Source organism: Phoenix dactylifera, unplaced genomic scaffold (genome assembly GCF_009389715.1).
Source record: "Phoenix dactylifera cultivar Barhee BC4 unplaced genomic scaffold, palm_55x_up_171113_PBpolish2nd_filt_p 001240F, whole genome shotgun sequence".
NCBI classification, from domain to species: Eukaryota; Viridiplantae; Streptophyta; class Magnoliopsida; order Arecales; family Arecaceae; genus Phoenix; species Phoenix dactylifera.
In genome coordinates, this window is record NW_024068575.1 from 29290 (window position 1) to 46503 (window position 17214).

At 38.4% G+C, this 17214-nt stretch overlaps 1 protein-coding gene across 1 annotated transcript; it reads right to left on the bottom strand.

Moving 5' to 3' along the window:
* Nucleotides 1-2479: 2479 nt before the first annotated feature.
* Nucleotides 2480-17076, bottom strand: LOC103702975. The gene is made up of 5 exons (XM_008785648.4): nucleotides 15874-17076; nucleotides 6294-6912; nucleotides 4177-5575; nucleotides 3987-4076; nucleotides 2480-3197 (listed from the first exon to the last, which is right to left on the bottom strand). Exons 1-5 carry the CDS (start codon nucleotides 16655-16657, stop codon nucleotides 2778-2780), a joined length of 3312 nt encoding a protein of 1103 aa, XP_008783870.2. The 5' UTR covers nucleotides 16658-17076; the 3' UTR covers nucleotides 2480-2777.
* Nucleotides 17077-17214: the final 138 nt, after the last annotated feature.

The following is a 17214-nucleotide window of genomic DNA, read 5'->3' on the forward strand; positions in this document are numbered from 1 at the left end:
AGTACCTTGTTACAACTTTGCTACCTTGACTGCAAGTAACCAAGTCTCCAACTCTAATCATTCTTCAAGAAGCTGAACAAAAATCAGGTGTCTTCACCGCATTAATACATTTTTAAGGCAGCCTGGCTCTACTTCTGGCACATCAGATTACTGTATGTTCCCAGAATTTCTGCTAGTATATTGATTTTGCTTTTATATATGGCTGATATTGTGCTAACAGGATCATATATTCGTTCCGTTGATAGTCTTATTTCTCTCCATAGTACGAAAGTTTGAGATGAAAGATTTCGGATTTCTTCAGAAAGGCAACTTGCTTGATCTCACTCAAACCAAGTATATATCAGGTATTCTTTGCAAAGCTGACATGTTGGAATGAAAACCAATCCCCAGTCTGGTCATCACTGGCAGCAAATTATCGCTCGATCTATCTCCTTGTGATGGCACTCCCTGGAAGGATTCCACCCTATATCATAGTGCGGTCAGTGCTCTTCCATACCTTACCATCACTGACCTGATATTTTTTGTTCTGTCAATTAACGCTGTCAATTTGTGCACGAGCCAGCATCAACTCGTCTACCTTGAATGGACTCTTGGTCATGGCTTATGTTTCTGCGCATCCTCTGTTTTCCCTTCTGATCATGGTTTTTTTTTCTAATGTTGGTTAGGTAAGATGCACCGGCGATCGGTGCTTTACGACAGGCAATTGTGTCTTCATAGATCCTAATCTCATTTATTGGATCTCCAAGAAGCAATCCATATGTTGTCGCGCAAGTATAGAAACCGAATACCATACTCTTACTCTTTGTGCTATTGAGATATGTTGGATTCAATTTTTATGTCTTCAATAGATTTAGGGCAGGGACGCTTGGGTTGAGCCAATCTTTTTTCCGTAGTTACGGATCCATTTTGCCAACCTTCCTTGCCTATATTGTTCCATAGACTAGAGGTTGTTCAGCTTGGAGACTTGATGCGGTTATTATGAGCACAACCGGATATAGATGGCCCTTAGATCTCTGGATTTTCATAGGCCACCAGGGGTGCACCGGATACCGCGAGATGTTAATTTACTAAGTCCTCTGGTTCTCCTATGTGGCAACTCAAGTGCTGCTAATGTTATCAAGCATGCTTGAACTAAATGCAATGGAACTGACCATCACTAGAAGAGTAGGTGGAACATGGCTTTCTATGTGTCTGTTTTTGCCTGGTGCAGAATAATCGGCAGATCTGCAGATCAAAGGTTTTTCCTCTAATTATTTGGTCGGGGGCCTCGGGGCTGCATTGAATGACAAAGATTCAGTGTGCTTGTAGATCTGTGCACGAGATGATCAAATGGTGGATTAGCTTGAAGGAAGGTGAATCTTGTTTCACGCAAAAGAAAGAATCCCTCGTGTTTCGTCGTTACAGTCCAATCTACTTTTATTCCGCTTCTATTGGTGGTGGTGATGGTGGTGGTGTGGGAACATGCCATATATAGTAATCATGTCATATATAGTAGAATTGGATTTTGTAATATTATTGTAATATATGGAACTATTATTAGGAGTTACCTACTATAGTTAGGATTCTAAGTGTAATTCCTTTTATGTTGAGAATACATACTACAAGGAAGGACCAAAACTTCAGAATAGGTATAGCCAAATTCTCCTTAATTCTCCTCCTCCTCAGCCGCTACCGACCATGGAAAGCTTAAAGAAGCCCAAACTAGATGCTCTAGTTTTGATCTGAATGCTGGTGAATGATTTAGCAAACACAGTAAGAACGTAAGTATGAATATACGACACTAAGCTAGTTGTTTATTTGATTTTAGAATTATATTGGGACCCTGTACACATGGAATAATTACTTGCTTTTATTTTTAAATTTTCAGTAGTGATCCTTCAGCTGCTTCTGATCTCCATGCACATAATGCCGCTACATAGAATATAATTGATGAAGACCCAATCCAATGGATTCCATTTTGGTTTTGGATCCATGTTTCCATCCACCAACTCAAATCAAATCAGCCATCGCTCTTGATTTGCTACACGTTATTGACAACACTGAAGGTGCCTTAAAAAAAAAATTATAACCAGTTGCGGATAAATTTCTTTAAAGAAAGGCTAACTGGAAAAATTATTTAATTTTTAACATAACATTCATAACCTAATACCTACTGGATATTGGAAATAGAAAAACAAGAGACAGTAGAACGTATGTAGTTGCACAACGTTTAGTCTCATAATTATAACTAATGCTTTCAAACACCTGGTGCACAAAAAATATAATATTTAAAATAGCTGGTACCAAAACGAAGATACAGACACAATTTGTGGCACCCTTCAATGACCGTCACAATAACTGTCTTCTATTCTCTCTCCAGAAATCACCCTCATCTTTCTCAGCTGCAAACAGGCCTTCTACTTATGATATTTATGCAAATTTTGAAAAAAAATGGCTAGCAAAATAACATACTGAAAACAGACTCCTCTATGCAGATGTATGATAGGCTTTCAAGATGATTACTACAAACACAACTTGGAATACAAATTAATATACAGGTAAAGATTTCTCATGCCATTTCTCCTATGATCTATATTGCTGACAGCCGCTTTTTAAGCCATATGAAGCAGAATATTTTCCACAGAGAATTGGGAAGTACTGAAATGGGTATTTGTGGGGGGGTGGAGAATGAAAAATAAAAATTTCAGACGCCATCTATCCAACCATGATTAATGGGCTGAGGAGCATGATCCTCATTGGTGATGGCATTGCAGAAAAAGCATGGAATAAAAATTGTTTCAATGTGTACTCTCAGGAGAAATAGGTATCCGGCTTAAATTTACCCTACATTCTGACCTCACAGCCTCACATGCCTGTGAACCCTCACCAAAAACAACTGCATCAGAAATGACATCAGAATGCTGTTCTTTGGCATCACCAGAAAGATCGCCTGGTGCATTGGCATTGGTGTTCTTCCGTTCCTTGGCATCAGCAGAAACGTTATCTTTGGCTTCAGCGATGACATTGCTCCCCTCTTCTTCTTTGCTCCTACAGGAATTAGCATTTGCCAATGACATTTCTTCAGGAGGCTGCTCATCAATCACCTTCGCTTTATCTGCATCAGACACTTCCAGAGAATCTTTTTCTCCTTTTGCAGTTACAACAGGGAACATCGCTTTTGCTACATCGCGCTGCTTCTTATACAGTGACATGGCTCTCTGCGCAGTTCAAACCATGGAGCAAGCACACATGCCATTAACAAATTAATTGGCAATTGTTTGCAACTGTCATTAATATGCTTTCACGGGAGAGATGTATTAACTTCTTTTCCCATCTCAGTACTACACTATGAGTCGTCACAAGTATACAAATGATGGTGAACGTTGAGTTCAAAAAGAAAAAGAAGGTCGGACTAAGTTTTATTATGTTCACTTTATCCAAAGTGGGAAATATGATATGCATCCCAACAGGGTTATTAATAAAACCACCTTAAATTTAAGGTCCTCATATGTATTTTCATAGAATTAGGACTGGGCAAACAAACAGCCACCTTAACGTGGAAAACTTGAGTCGTGAGACTCAGATTGGCAGGAAATATGTCTACAATATGCAAAAACACATACAGAAAAAGTTCAGGACACAGCCATCTATGCACATGATAGCGGAATGTGGGTATTCTGGAAGACAAGACGAGGAGAGCCCTAAACTACCAAAAAGCAATGAGCCTAAATGATTAAATCAACCTCTCAACCAGCCATTTTGCAAAACAAAAATGTCTCTGTACACATGGTCGGTGTGTCACACAAAGTGCCTTCACACAGGTAACTGAACCCTCCATGTTTGGCAGTTAGAATTTAAGAATCTAAATTAAGCACCATCGAATGAATCTGAAAGGTTTTTGCATCTCAGTTTATCTGCATGCAAACTAGAAGTTTGCAAGAAGAATAAAGCCTAAAAATACATAAAGAAAAGTTAAATTAGCAGAGCACCACAGAGCATGAATATACCTGAAAATAAGCCTCTGTATTTGTAGGAAACAGAGAAGTTAAGAGGTTATTTGGACTCTTCCCTACCACTTTATTCACATCGTTAACGTTCTGTAACAGAAGAAATTTGATAATCAACACCCACATGTACATTATACATGAAGGTACACAACAAAATTTTTTTGTTTAATACAATAAATGTTGTAAGTACCTGATGGCATCCATGCTTTGAAATATTACATACACCAGGGTCCCTAGTTCCCAATAGCGTTAAGCATTGTTTATACAACTCTGGGGAGGCAAGGTCAACAGAGATATCAAGCTTAGAAAGGTAATTACAGCAATAACGGGACCGATCATCTCCTGCTGTTTTAGAAGGAACAGGGGTCTTTTCATCTATAGTTTCTGGAGGTGCTTCAGCAGCATTCTTAGCAGAAGGTGCATCAATAGATCGCTTGATTTCAGAGCTTTCAGAACGGGCCTGTTCACTGCTTGACTTGTTGCCAGACTGCCCAGCCCAACCTTCATCTGGCAGTGAATGAGTTGAATAATCTGACTCCTGAGGCTGAGAAATCTCTATATTCAAGTTTCCATGTTGTACCTTCCATGTAGCAGCACTCGTCTCCCATCCTCTGCTGTCCATTAGATGCCTATTCTGATGATCCCATTCTGGTCTCCCATAGGCATGGGAATCATCACCGAGTACACCATTTCTTCCATCCCACCCTTGCAACTGAGGAGGATATGGACTCTCCATTATATTATGCCACCCAAATGGGCGGACATGAGCATGGGTCACGTCCATATATGGTCTCATACCAAATAGAGATGGAGCAGGAAAATGCTGCATAGAAGAAGGAAATCCAGGAGGCATCGGTCCATGCTGGAAAGGCGGGAAACTGTTAGCAACTGGAGATGGCCATGTTGGGATACTCTTCCAATCACTTCCCTGTCCTCTACCAGTATTGAGATCACTGTTTTTTCTGTAACGGCTACTGGATTTGCGATCCCCAATTTGAGATATGTTATCCTCTTCGTATGAACCCAAAACTGGACTGTCAATTCCATGCCTGACAGGCTGCGGAGGTGGAAGATGACCCGGTAAACTTCCAAGGAAACGATCATTTCGGTTGAAAGAAGATGGACCAAGAGGAACATGTTCACAGTTCTCTGCCTTAGAATAATCATCCATACTAGGGTTCTTCAATAGTAACTTTCGCTCTCTGACATCTGCAATGGGATAATCTCTTTGATCCCTGTAAGAGCTGCTTTTTTTGGCCACATCTTCAATATCATGACTACGCCTTGTGCCGCCTCTATATAAAAATTGTCGATCGATTGAATGAGATTTCTCCATTAACTGAACTGATGGGGATCGACCATCTGATCTTTGGGTCTTGCCAAATTTGGAAGATGCAGCTGTTTCAATCAGATATTCACCTGAAGCAACGTGATCCTTTGTTTTGGTCTTCTCTAAAGACCGTGAATCAGAAGTTCTATCACGACCTCCTGAAACGCCTGCAAGATCTCCCATGGTAGCTACACTATAGTGATCTCTCTCTCCAGATGGCAATTCTTGGCGTGCAGGCTCTGCTTGCCTCAAGCTATGCCTGAAGATATAAAGATGAAAGCACATTATACACTTCCCACTGTCAACTGTCTAATTAATTCAAGTAAAGAATATTTCTAACTAAAACAATTCCTTAAACTTTAGTACATAAACAATGATCACATAAGTTATTTCCTGCACCACATATATAAGTTATATGGCGCAGAAGAACACCAGATTGACAAGCAGGCTATCAACAAAACTAAAGAGATCCATGGAAAGAGAACTTCAACAAGGGAAGACACATCAGGAGCTAGAGATACAGGAGTACCGCTCAATAGGGTATCTCCATCACACAGGCACATCCTTTCAAACCCCACACACTCCAGATAGTCAAATAATCAGTTGGAGAGAGAGAGAGAGAGAGAGAGAGAGAGAGAGAGAGAGAGAGAGAGAGAGAGAGAGAGAAGGGGGGGGAGGGAGGGACTGTGGGAGGGAGTGGGGCTTTCTACATGCAATGTTATAACAACCTCAAATGGACACAAAGCTATATCAGGTCCATGTCCAAATTGTATCCATCTAAATTAATTTTAAATGCAATATGTGCACCCTTTCAGGTCAACTATTTGTTCCCACGATAATCTCACTGAATTATATGCAAAGAGAATGAATTAAAGCAGGCACCGATCATGAAGGTACTGGATATGAAGACCGAAGGTTCCAGGCACTACCAAGTATAATGGGAGTAAACAGCATATAATAGATAAACCTGCTCATACCTGCTTTGATCCTTAATGGCATGACCAACAGAGCTGGGAGAACTCTTTGGTCGTTTATTGCTGCGATTGGAATCAATCTTGTCTGGCCTAGCTCTGTCAACGTCGCCATGTGACTCTTTTGCACTTTGAGGCCTCGAGTCACCATAAGCGTCATTTTCATCAAATGACCTCCTCCTTTCCCTCGAATCCTTATATTTGGTGCTGTGATCCTCAAAATAAGAACCACCATGATCACTATCCTGAGGCTTACTTCTCTTATAACGATTCTCTGAAATCCTATTTTCATCCCTGTGACGCTTACTGTCAGATCTGTTGCTAGTATGATCCCTTGAGGAAAGCTCTTCTCGGTGTCTGTCATCTCGATGCCTTTGATCTCTGTCAAGATCCTCCCGATGTTTATCTCTATACTTTCCATCTTTATGCCTTTCATCCCTGTGCCTTTCATTTCTATCGCTTTCATTTCTGGGGCAATCGTCTCTTGAAGATAATCGCCTATCATCACTATCCCTGCCATCACTCTGCCATTTATCTCTATCAGCAGAGCCATCTCCCCCCCTCATAGGTTTCTCAAGCTCCTTCTCCAACTCAGCATTGCGCAATTCATCTCGTATTTGCCATTCTATAAACCCAAAAACAAATGAAATATATAATTAAAAAATAATGCTTGATCGTTATTGTCAAAAATATTCTTAATAAATAATGTTGATGGACTACATTATACATATCAAGAAAATTTCTAGTACATCTCCTCCCTTCCGTAATTTAACAGGTACAAAAGAAAAACACAGTGCTTAACTGTCTAGGCAAAAGAGACTAATTAAACATAGCAAGCACCGATAAAAAAGAAATTAGATGCATAAAAAAAGAGGAGTACATTATGCTTTATTATCAACCAAAGAGAAAAATGTCGCACAACATTTTATCTCCAACAGAGAAGGATAAATCGTCAAAGTGGGATGTTTGAGAACATGATTGGGGATCGATGATTACTGTGAGAACTTATTTTATAGAATTCCCCTCATAAACTTTCCCCGATGTAATGAGGTCAACAGAAGCACATATCAACTAATCTTTTAATAAATGCATATATTAACCAGACAGCCATTTCACAAATCACAACAAAATAAAATACATGTTCCAAGCGTGTAACTTGATCATCATAATCAATGCTTCATTTGATACTGTTCATACTTCCAAGATCTCAAGCAAGTAGAAGATAAATGGGCACTGTAACAAATGTTTCACGAATACATATTGTACCTGCTGTTGGTTTGCACAAAAAAATCCTGAACAGATGCCTGATAGGTTGTGATTATACATGCTAACCTCTGAAAGGAATTCCTATGATTAGAAAGGCTAGCACAGACAAGCTTGCCATCTCCCCTTATGGGCCCCATAAGGATCTCTCTATTATGGACCCCATAAGGTTAATGGCCTCTCCACAACCTTGTCAAATTGGCTTGCAGATGATGTTCTCATCTTTTAAAACCCTGAGCTTATTGTCAATGTGCTGCAAGGTCTCTAGACTTGACAACAGGCATTGCCAAATTAAGAGGAAGCATACTCAAAATCTATCTAGGTTGATGGATTGTTTAGAGTTTTCCCTCGAAACTGTTAATTTCTCATTAGCTATCCGTACCCAATAACTAATAGGATACAGAGTAAATATGATCCTTTGAAGAATGGAACCCTCTTCCTCTAGCAATATTCAACACAACATAAAACATATAAGCATTTTTTCACGGGAGAGTACCATATTAAACTCAAAAATGACCATTTTTATATGTTACAGAAACTATTAGTGGTGTATGCTGCCATAGTAACAAAGATATTTTTATTTATATAAATCAACAGCATAATAGAGGCCAGGTGTAAGTATCACTTTAACGTGCATGTTCGAGTTACTACAAGTTATCTGGGGTCCTCACATATTCGAGCATAAAACAGATTTAAAACCCTATCAACATCATTGCCAGGCCTCCACCACTTCCTTGATGATGCAACTCTAGACACCTCCCAAGTTCAATTACATGTGATGAAATTACACATAATGAATAGCACAAGTACTGCTTCACCAAAGTTGACACTTGATTTCATAATTTATATTCAAATATGCTTATACCCGACCTCATATACTTTTTCTAAAGGAGTCATCATGACCTCCATTATCAAGACTCATATATCTGGACTTCAGCATAACAAGTAAACATAAATTCGATCCAGAGCTTTTGCCTAACAAATATACTGATAATAGGGAAAGTAAATTAAACGGTACGACTTAATAAAAAGAATTGCAGAGGAGAATCACATTCAGTGTCTTCTTCTGACAGTTTCAAAAGGCATGGTTAACTCTTCATATTTCAGCTCAAAGTGATTCTAGCAAAATATACCTATCAGAGAAACTATACAACATTATGTTACAAATAATTAAATTATTTAGTGACCTGCTTAAAGCCTAAAACAACTTTTAGGTTCGGTGTTTTCTACACTCTGTCACTCAACTAGCTCATAAATTAAATAATGGTAATTCTGAAACATTTAACAGAAAAACCATCTTTCAAGGCCATCAATCTATCATAAACCAACTTCTGTAAACCTGATGAAAATTTTTCTTTTCCTAATATAATTGACTTCAGAGGACCAAATCATAAAAACTAGACATCAGCAGAATCACTCTCCCTGAAAGTGGTACCCAACAGGCAGACTGAAAGATTGAAAATGATCTAGAGAAAATACCTTAATCCAAGCATGAAAGCTTAGACCATGTATATGCAGTGGAAGAGATGCATGCCCCCTAGAAAAAAAAGTTCCCTCCCCAATTGTAACGATCAAACTTGAGTTCAATATATTATCAAGTTCATCGGATCCAAATATCCAATATTTATCATCTTGGAACAAATCCAGAAAGGGGTGAGGAAGCCTATCAAATTCCATGCCCTTAATCCAGATATCAAAACAAATTTGAAATCAAAATCTAAATTCAATACAGAAGGATCCCAAATCTGGCCTACTGGGAGAGCTATTCATAAGAACCATAACCTACAGTCTAGTCCATGACGGAAACTGAACATATCAAAACACATCAATGAGACCTTCTGGCAACCATATTTTAGCCCAACCCTGAACCTCCAATCTTAGTTTCAAAGAGTTTATATTATTTACAAGTTATTAGGAAAATGTAGAAATGCTAAAGAATAGAGTTTGGTTTGAACAGATCTAGAAAAATCTCGCATAAGATGTCAAAAGCTAACGATTATATATTTGACTGAAACCCAAAAAATGAAATCCTTGCTGTAACCAACGGAGAAAAATGGTGGCAAGAAAATATTGGCCGGCAATATGGCACTGTGGAAAAGGTTAATTTTTTAGCTATTAGCAAGCTCAAGCTACATTTTACTGTTATTCTTGCTTTAGAAAAACCTAATGACCTACTATAAATAATGGAAAGAAAATATACCTGTCTGAGAGTTCAGTAGTTTTAGCCTCCGAAACACTTAATTCAAAGCTAAGACTGTGAAACAACAAGTATAGATCTCACTGTGATCATTCCAATGTATTTCAGGTCTCAACATCTGATGTATGTGCACACCTAATCTCAGTACAACAATCTAAGGGACATCCATATACTCACTACATCAATTAGTGGTGTGCTTTATATGCCTCTTTAGCTATTTCTCTTACAATATGCCAAAACAGGAAAATGAACAAACTGTTAATCCCTTTTCATAACCTAACTGATCTGCAAAAGACAGTTCTCTAGTTTGAATTTCCACAGAAACAGGCAAAAGACTGAAGATGGAAAATAGTAACTGAAACCTGGTAACTGGTTCAAGTTGATCTTGGGATTTTAAAAAAGAAGATTCAGATGAGAGGCAGATATTCAACTGAGGGAGAATTTCAAACATAAAAATGAAATGAATTAACATGTCAGACTTCATTACTAACTGAACCATTTTACCAACAACTGCCTTCAACCTAATGCCAAACAACCACATCTTTTTCATGTAAATTTGAACTGGAAATAGCAGTGTTATGAACCCTTTAAAGTATTGCAGCATCAAATGCCTTTGAAATGTAATATTTTTTTTATAAGGCAGCAATAACATTGACAGCTTCAAATGGATCAGAATGCTGATCAATTAAAGTGATAAAGGAAAAACTAAGAAATACAGGGCTAACCGGCTAAGAGTAAATCAAATGAACAGCAAAAATATTCATTACTTTTAAATTACAGTGAATTGGTTAAGATGGTGTAAGCTAATGCAACAAAGAATTGGGAGACTAAAGTAAGGAGCAACCTGCATGTTTGCTAAAAGAAATTAGTAAATATAAAAAGGGGACCAGCTAGATTTTTTCTCACTTCAATTCAAAATTGTGCAAATTGAAGAAATTATGCCATGAGAGGAACCACAGTTTGATGTCATCTACATCCTCTGGGAGACAGGGGTTTAGAAGCTATAATGGAGGATCTCCAAATTATTCAAATTGGGTGAGATCCATTAGTAATTATATCTCATATGGGAGTTTAGCATCTCTATTAGCGTATTCATGGTTTTAACTGAAAGATCTGTAGTGCCTATTTATGCATGTGAAAATCATAACAAGATTTAGTAACTCATATACAGACATGACTTGCACAGTTGGACAGTTTCAAATATTTTGGTCATTGGATACCTAGAAGGCATATGCAAGTGCAACCACCACTAATAGCTACCTTCCCCGTACCAAACTAATATAGTATGTGCTTGCTACCTATGTTGGCAGTGGTGGTCAGTGCTTACCACAATCTTGTCGAGTATATGGAGTACATGAGATCGTACCACTAGTGAAACTAACAGTATATATTATTCTCAAGGCTGCAACAGAACATGGAAATCATCTAAATTGTTTCCTATTTGTTTAATTCTTTCTATCAACAGTTACCTAACTATGCAATTTGTATGTACTATGTCGGACAGCAATTGACAATGATGCCAAGGATGACTTTCAATGCTAGATTTCTGTGAAGTAATTGATGGCCGCATTATTTCTTCAAAACACCTATGAAATAATATAAAGCAATTAAATATTGGTCTGTTTCAACAAATAAACCTTAAAACACCAGCTACAAAGCTCTTTGACAGCTTTGTGTAACATGGTACAACATAGTACACATACCACCATGATCCCTAGATGGCACATGCATGATACACAGGGCTTCAATACTCAAAACCAGAAAGATGCAGACAAGAATTTAACTAGCTCATATTAACAAATGATGCAGCATAGCTCAGAAGGTGTTCACAAGATTGACCTTGATTGTAGGGACAATGAAAGTTATTAGTGGGCATGCTTTTCACATCATCTGATAACATGTTATCTAGGCATCCCTGCTGTCTAGAGTTCTTTCTAGAAGTTCTGCTACACTTTTCAATAAAAATAAATTGTTGGTTTTATATACTATTTTTGTTCCGATCTGAGCCTCCACCATCCTTCTTCTTATCAAATCAATTGTATATCTCCATATACATTTAAAACGAAAAGAAAGGAATCAGTCAATCAGTTTCACATTTTATCTCCGAAATCTAAACTACAAGAATATGCATATTCAATTATAAAATTATAGCAAAAGTCTATATCAAAACACCATGCAGTCAAAGTGACAATCCTAGCTTATTTGATAGGGGGATCTTTTACCCCAAAAAGAACCAAGTAACTAGAGAAAAAAAGAAAGAATAACTTGCATGATAACATACCTAAATCAATATAACAAATCCCTTGCCATCAAAATAACAAAAAATATACTTGAGTGCTCTACTTTATGGTTATTTTAACAAAGTTCTGTGCCTATCCTTCCTCATTCCAACAATGAGGGCTTGATTTGTGCCACTGTTATCACCACTGGCCTAGCCAAATTGAACTAAAAGCTAACGCATTCACTGAGGCTACTGTACCAACCAATAGCATTTTGCTCCATCTTGGCAAGAATCACCACTTGACACTCAACCAGTTGCCGAAGCCAGTATTATAACTAAAAATGACACACACTATTTTTTTACCTCCAGAACAGTACAGCAGATCTAAGGATCTGATTTACAGAAAGGTAGATAATTTTTTCTTTACACTGAAACATGGAAAACACAAAATAGAGTGTAGCATTAATTTGATTGAGACTGCAATAATGAAAGAAAGATATTTACATCAAATCCACTATTTTTTTAAAAAAAAAACACAACTTATGAATTGCAACAAAGACTGTTTTTTTTTAAATGTTCCATGGAGACCAATATAATCTAGATCCTTACCTAATTTGGATAGTGTAATATGTCTAAGTATTCTAAAATGAAAGATCTAATTACAATTAAGTAATGTGGAGATCATCATTTCACAGAAAAATGCGTTAAAGAAGACTCATCTAAGATTATTTTTCCTGAATGGTCGACTTATGAGCTCTCAGCTTTATCCTTAAGCAACCAAATTGACTTCTTAAGATTTGTAATAATCTAACTACCTTAAATATTATTAACTGACTTCTCCATCACCTGTCCACCAGACTCGTCAAATCCCCAATTCTGTTGGAATAATACGTTCATAATGAGAAATTTTATCATGCTTACAGAAAATATGTATCTTAGAATTGTTTTGCTTCAGACAGTTCTATAAAATATCAAAAAGAATTAAGAGTTTTCACAGAAAATAAAAAAAAGAGAACTGTTATCAGCAGTAGAGGACTCTAACAGATCATGAAATTCCAAAAGTAGAAGATTTATTCCCCTGCTTTGCCTCCCTCCCCCCTAGTAATGTAGCTAGTGCATGCAGTCCAAGGAAGGGACAAACGCAGTTTAGAAGCAACAAAAAAAAAAAAAAAAAAACTGATAGCAATATTCATCAAACAGAATTTGGAGTCATTGTCATCTTTCATGTTTCAACTTCAAATTCAAATAAGTAGGATACAAGTTTGTAAACAAGACAACAATGCCCTCAAAAAATAGAATGTCAAAATCATAGAAAATTGTTAAATGAAATGTCAAAATTATAATAAAACTAAAAATCATGATAATAAATAGTCAATAACCTTTAAGACTGCCATTTCGCCTGCAACAACCAAAACATGTATAGGAACAATAATGCAACCAAGGGTACAGAAGTATTTTAATCATAAATAAGTAACTAGTCATTTCTGCCAAAGAAAATAATCACTCTCGAAGGTTACTGCAATGATTCTGATCATCCATGAGCTCGCAATACTGGGGCTTCAACTTCTTCAAAGGTTTAGGGAGGTTAGCTGATTATCGCAAAACTACTCTATTCATTGGTTTAGATGACGCTCTTGTTGTCAATAACCTAAAAATGTTTGTCAGTTGACCCGGGTGAGGGTGAGAAAGTCAAAATATCAAGTTTCACATGAGACAGATGGACATATTCTGACTGACCCATCATATGTGCATCTTATAAAATTGGTGGACATCTAATCAGTATCAATCGAAATAAAAAAAAAATGATATAAATACTTCCCCTAATGGTGTAGCAAATGTGGTGAATTAAACAGATAAACAGCTTGACATCAGAACAAAGTATGTTAGGTGGCAAATGTGGTGAATTAAACAGATAAACAGCTTGACATCAGAACAAAGTATGTTAGTGAATCACCACCTAGTAGCACACTTTTTATTACTCCACCAACAAGACCCTTTAAATTCTTATTGCATAACCCATTTCATCAACCTTCATAAAAACACCTCCTACCCCTTCTATCTTTTGACTAAATTAAAGATATCATGTTGCTAAGAGACTCAAAACATGATTACTTCAATTTAGAAAAGTCAGTTTGGCCACATCATTTGACGTTCTAAAACAGCATGCATTAAAAAAAAGTAGGCGATGTCGTTCTGAAACATGGAAAAATGAGAGAGAGAGAGAGAGAGAGAGAGAGAGAGAAGATCGATAAAGTTCAGTCCATGGAAAGCATTGTACCCATACCTTTTGCCTGTTCCCAAGGAAAAAGCCAAGGCCTTCAATGCAGAAGTAAGAAGAAATAGAGCGTTCATGTCAAGCCTTAAAAAGATATCATATAGAAGAGAAACTACTGAATTTGCCATTCTAGAGTGCCATTAAGATTTCCACAATTATTGCAAACAATAGGAGTTTAAGAAAGGGAGAAAGCAGTCATCCCTACATTTTACCCTTTGTATTCCCTCTTATTAGGGTTTGACCTGAAATCTAATGCTTGGCTATGTGAAGTTCCATATAAGATCCATTTGGCACTTTTCTTGATACCCTAGAAGAACTCATCTATGATTATTGATTAACCACTTAAAGACAGAAATTGAAAAAATGGCATCGGCCGACCCTCTATGGCATGGAATCGACACTCTATAGAACAGAATCAAGTCTTTGGTAACAAGTCCAATCACACAATCCCCTAGTTTTTGGGGGAGTGACTATAAATAACCCCACTCAAAAATTCAATCTAACTTAATCCTATGAGAGCAATATGTAATGATGGATACTGTCTATTATATGGTGTTAAAGCGAACTCCATGAGACCTACAAGAATTGAATATTCAAGCGAGCGAAAAATAACAAGAAGTTTCTTTATTTTTTGATGAAACATAAGAACAAGTTAACAGACAAAAAAGATGGACAGCTTGCATCTAGTCCACACATAATAGCCACAAGAATGTGAAAAGACCTAACTAGCACTAAGGGCAGCCTTGCACCATCCTCACAGATATAGCTAACAAGTAATGCATGACAGCCCAATGAGAATCACGAGCTTGTTTTCTATTATGCATCAGAATCAAGGCATTTGCTGCATACACTTTTCCTGCATATACTTTTTCAGTCACATGATTATACAAATAATTACAGTAGAAGAACGATATGGCAGCATCAAACTTATGAAATCCCAGATAATCGACATTGGGAATGAGCAGTCAGGTGCCTACGTGCCACTCACCGCATTTGTATTAGTATGTTTTTTTCATAAACTTGTAAATTTTGATAACTGTGCTGGTTACCATTCTAATAGTAGTCTTAAGAGTATACAAAAGCAGCAAGTTTCCAAACTTTTCAATTTCTATAATAACCTTACTTAGGGTTCACTTAAATCATACTAAACTTCTACAGAAAAAGGTATAAACGTCGTTGAACTCCAAGAAGCAGGAGTCCGAGGGGGGACTCTCTTTGACTCTACACATGATAAGAGTCCCTCATCCTCCCAAATCCAAAATAATCATGATTTGTTGGTCGTAGCAAGATATGCCTCATAAGTCATAAACAATTTCATCAATATTTTGAGGAAGGCATATTAATGCCTAGTCCACGATAAATTTTTTTATCCTGTACCTAAAAGCTAGAGCGATAACCACATGCATCTAGACATGCATTTGGACGTGCATTAATAGTAGTACTACCTAACTAAATTCAAAACCTATGTGATGCACAAAACACGCATCAATGTCAGTTCCGAAAGTACCGAACGATATTACAGAACTTGCCGTATGGTTGTCGTATAACAACCTAACAAGCATATATTGTTGGAGAAAGTAATCATGAGGAAATCTGGAAAAGAAAAGGCCAAAGTAACAGGTCATCTTACCAGTAAGTTCCCTATCCTTCTTCAGTGCTCTCTCCTCTTCAGAGAAGCCTGTTTTGGCCGCTTGGTTCCAACTCCCAGCATCATTGGGCCTCTCATGCCTGGATCCATGGACCTTCTTATCCCTCTCCAATCCACGATCCCTCTCCTTCTCCTTTGCATCCTTGTACTGGTTGCTGCTTTCTCTATGGCTCAAATCACGGCTTAAATCCTTCTCTGATCCACGCTCCCTCCCCTTCTCCTTTGCATCCTTGCATTGGCTGATGCTTTCTCTATGACTCCAATCACGACTCAAATCCTTCTCCGACCGTCGCTTCGTCAACTCGACCTTACTGCTACCATCCTCATACCTTTCAGCGGAACCTTCAGGCCTTCTGCTTGCCCTTTCCCTCGAAGCAACAGCAGAAAGCTTCGACTTTGGGGCCTTCTTCGACTCCGCAAGCCCAAAGTTCTCATCTATATGGCCCAGATCAGCCACGCGATCATCCTCTCTAGCGCCATTCAACCGATCACTCGCTGCCGAATCCTCTTCCCTATCTTTCCGCTTCCTCCCATGCTCCACAGACACATACCCCCCACCAGCACCAGTCTGATCCTTCCCCTGCGATGGCTGCGGCACAGAAGAGGAAGTTCGCTTCTTAGATTCCAGATCCCTCGAAACCCTAGAACCATTGTCCCGCTCTTCAACCCTCTCCTTGGGGTCCCTCGAGTTCCTATCCTCCTCAGAGTCTGACCGCTCGCGGTACTTGTGCTCCCTGTGCGATCTATGGCGGGAACTCCGCGGCATGTTGCGCCAAGCCTAAAAACCCTAACTCCAAAATCCGGGTCGAAAATCCAAAACGCGAACAAAAACCCCAACACCCCGCCCAAACCTCTTCAAGAAGCAATCTTTCCGGATGGCTCCGCCGCAAAACAGAACGAAATCTTGCGGTACTTGCCGGAATCTGGCACCGCCGCAGAAAAAAAAGGCTCGCCTTGGGATCAGATACCGAAGAAAAGATCGAAAAAGCGGAGCAGTATCTCTCCAAACGGCGGAAGGAGATCGGAATCAAATAAGAGAGGGGAAGAGACAAGGGCGATGGGAGGAAGAGAACGGAGACAGAAATCGCGAGGGGATATTCCTTCTCCTTCAGAACGAAAAAAGAGGAACACCCCTGAGAATTTCCGTTCTCGAGATAAAATTTGGACTCCAGTCGCGCCCGGGGGAAGCCGTGGATAACTTAGAACCCTTATGGACGAAACAATCCTTGATCCTTTTATGGTATTCCTGGGAGGTCCAGGGGGTTTTGGCTTCAGTAGGAATTTCCGTTCTCGAGATAAAATTTGGACTCCAGTCGCGCCCGG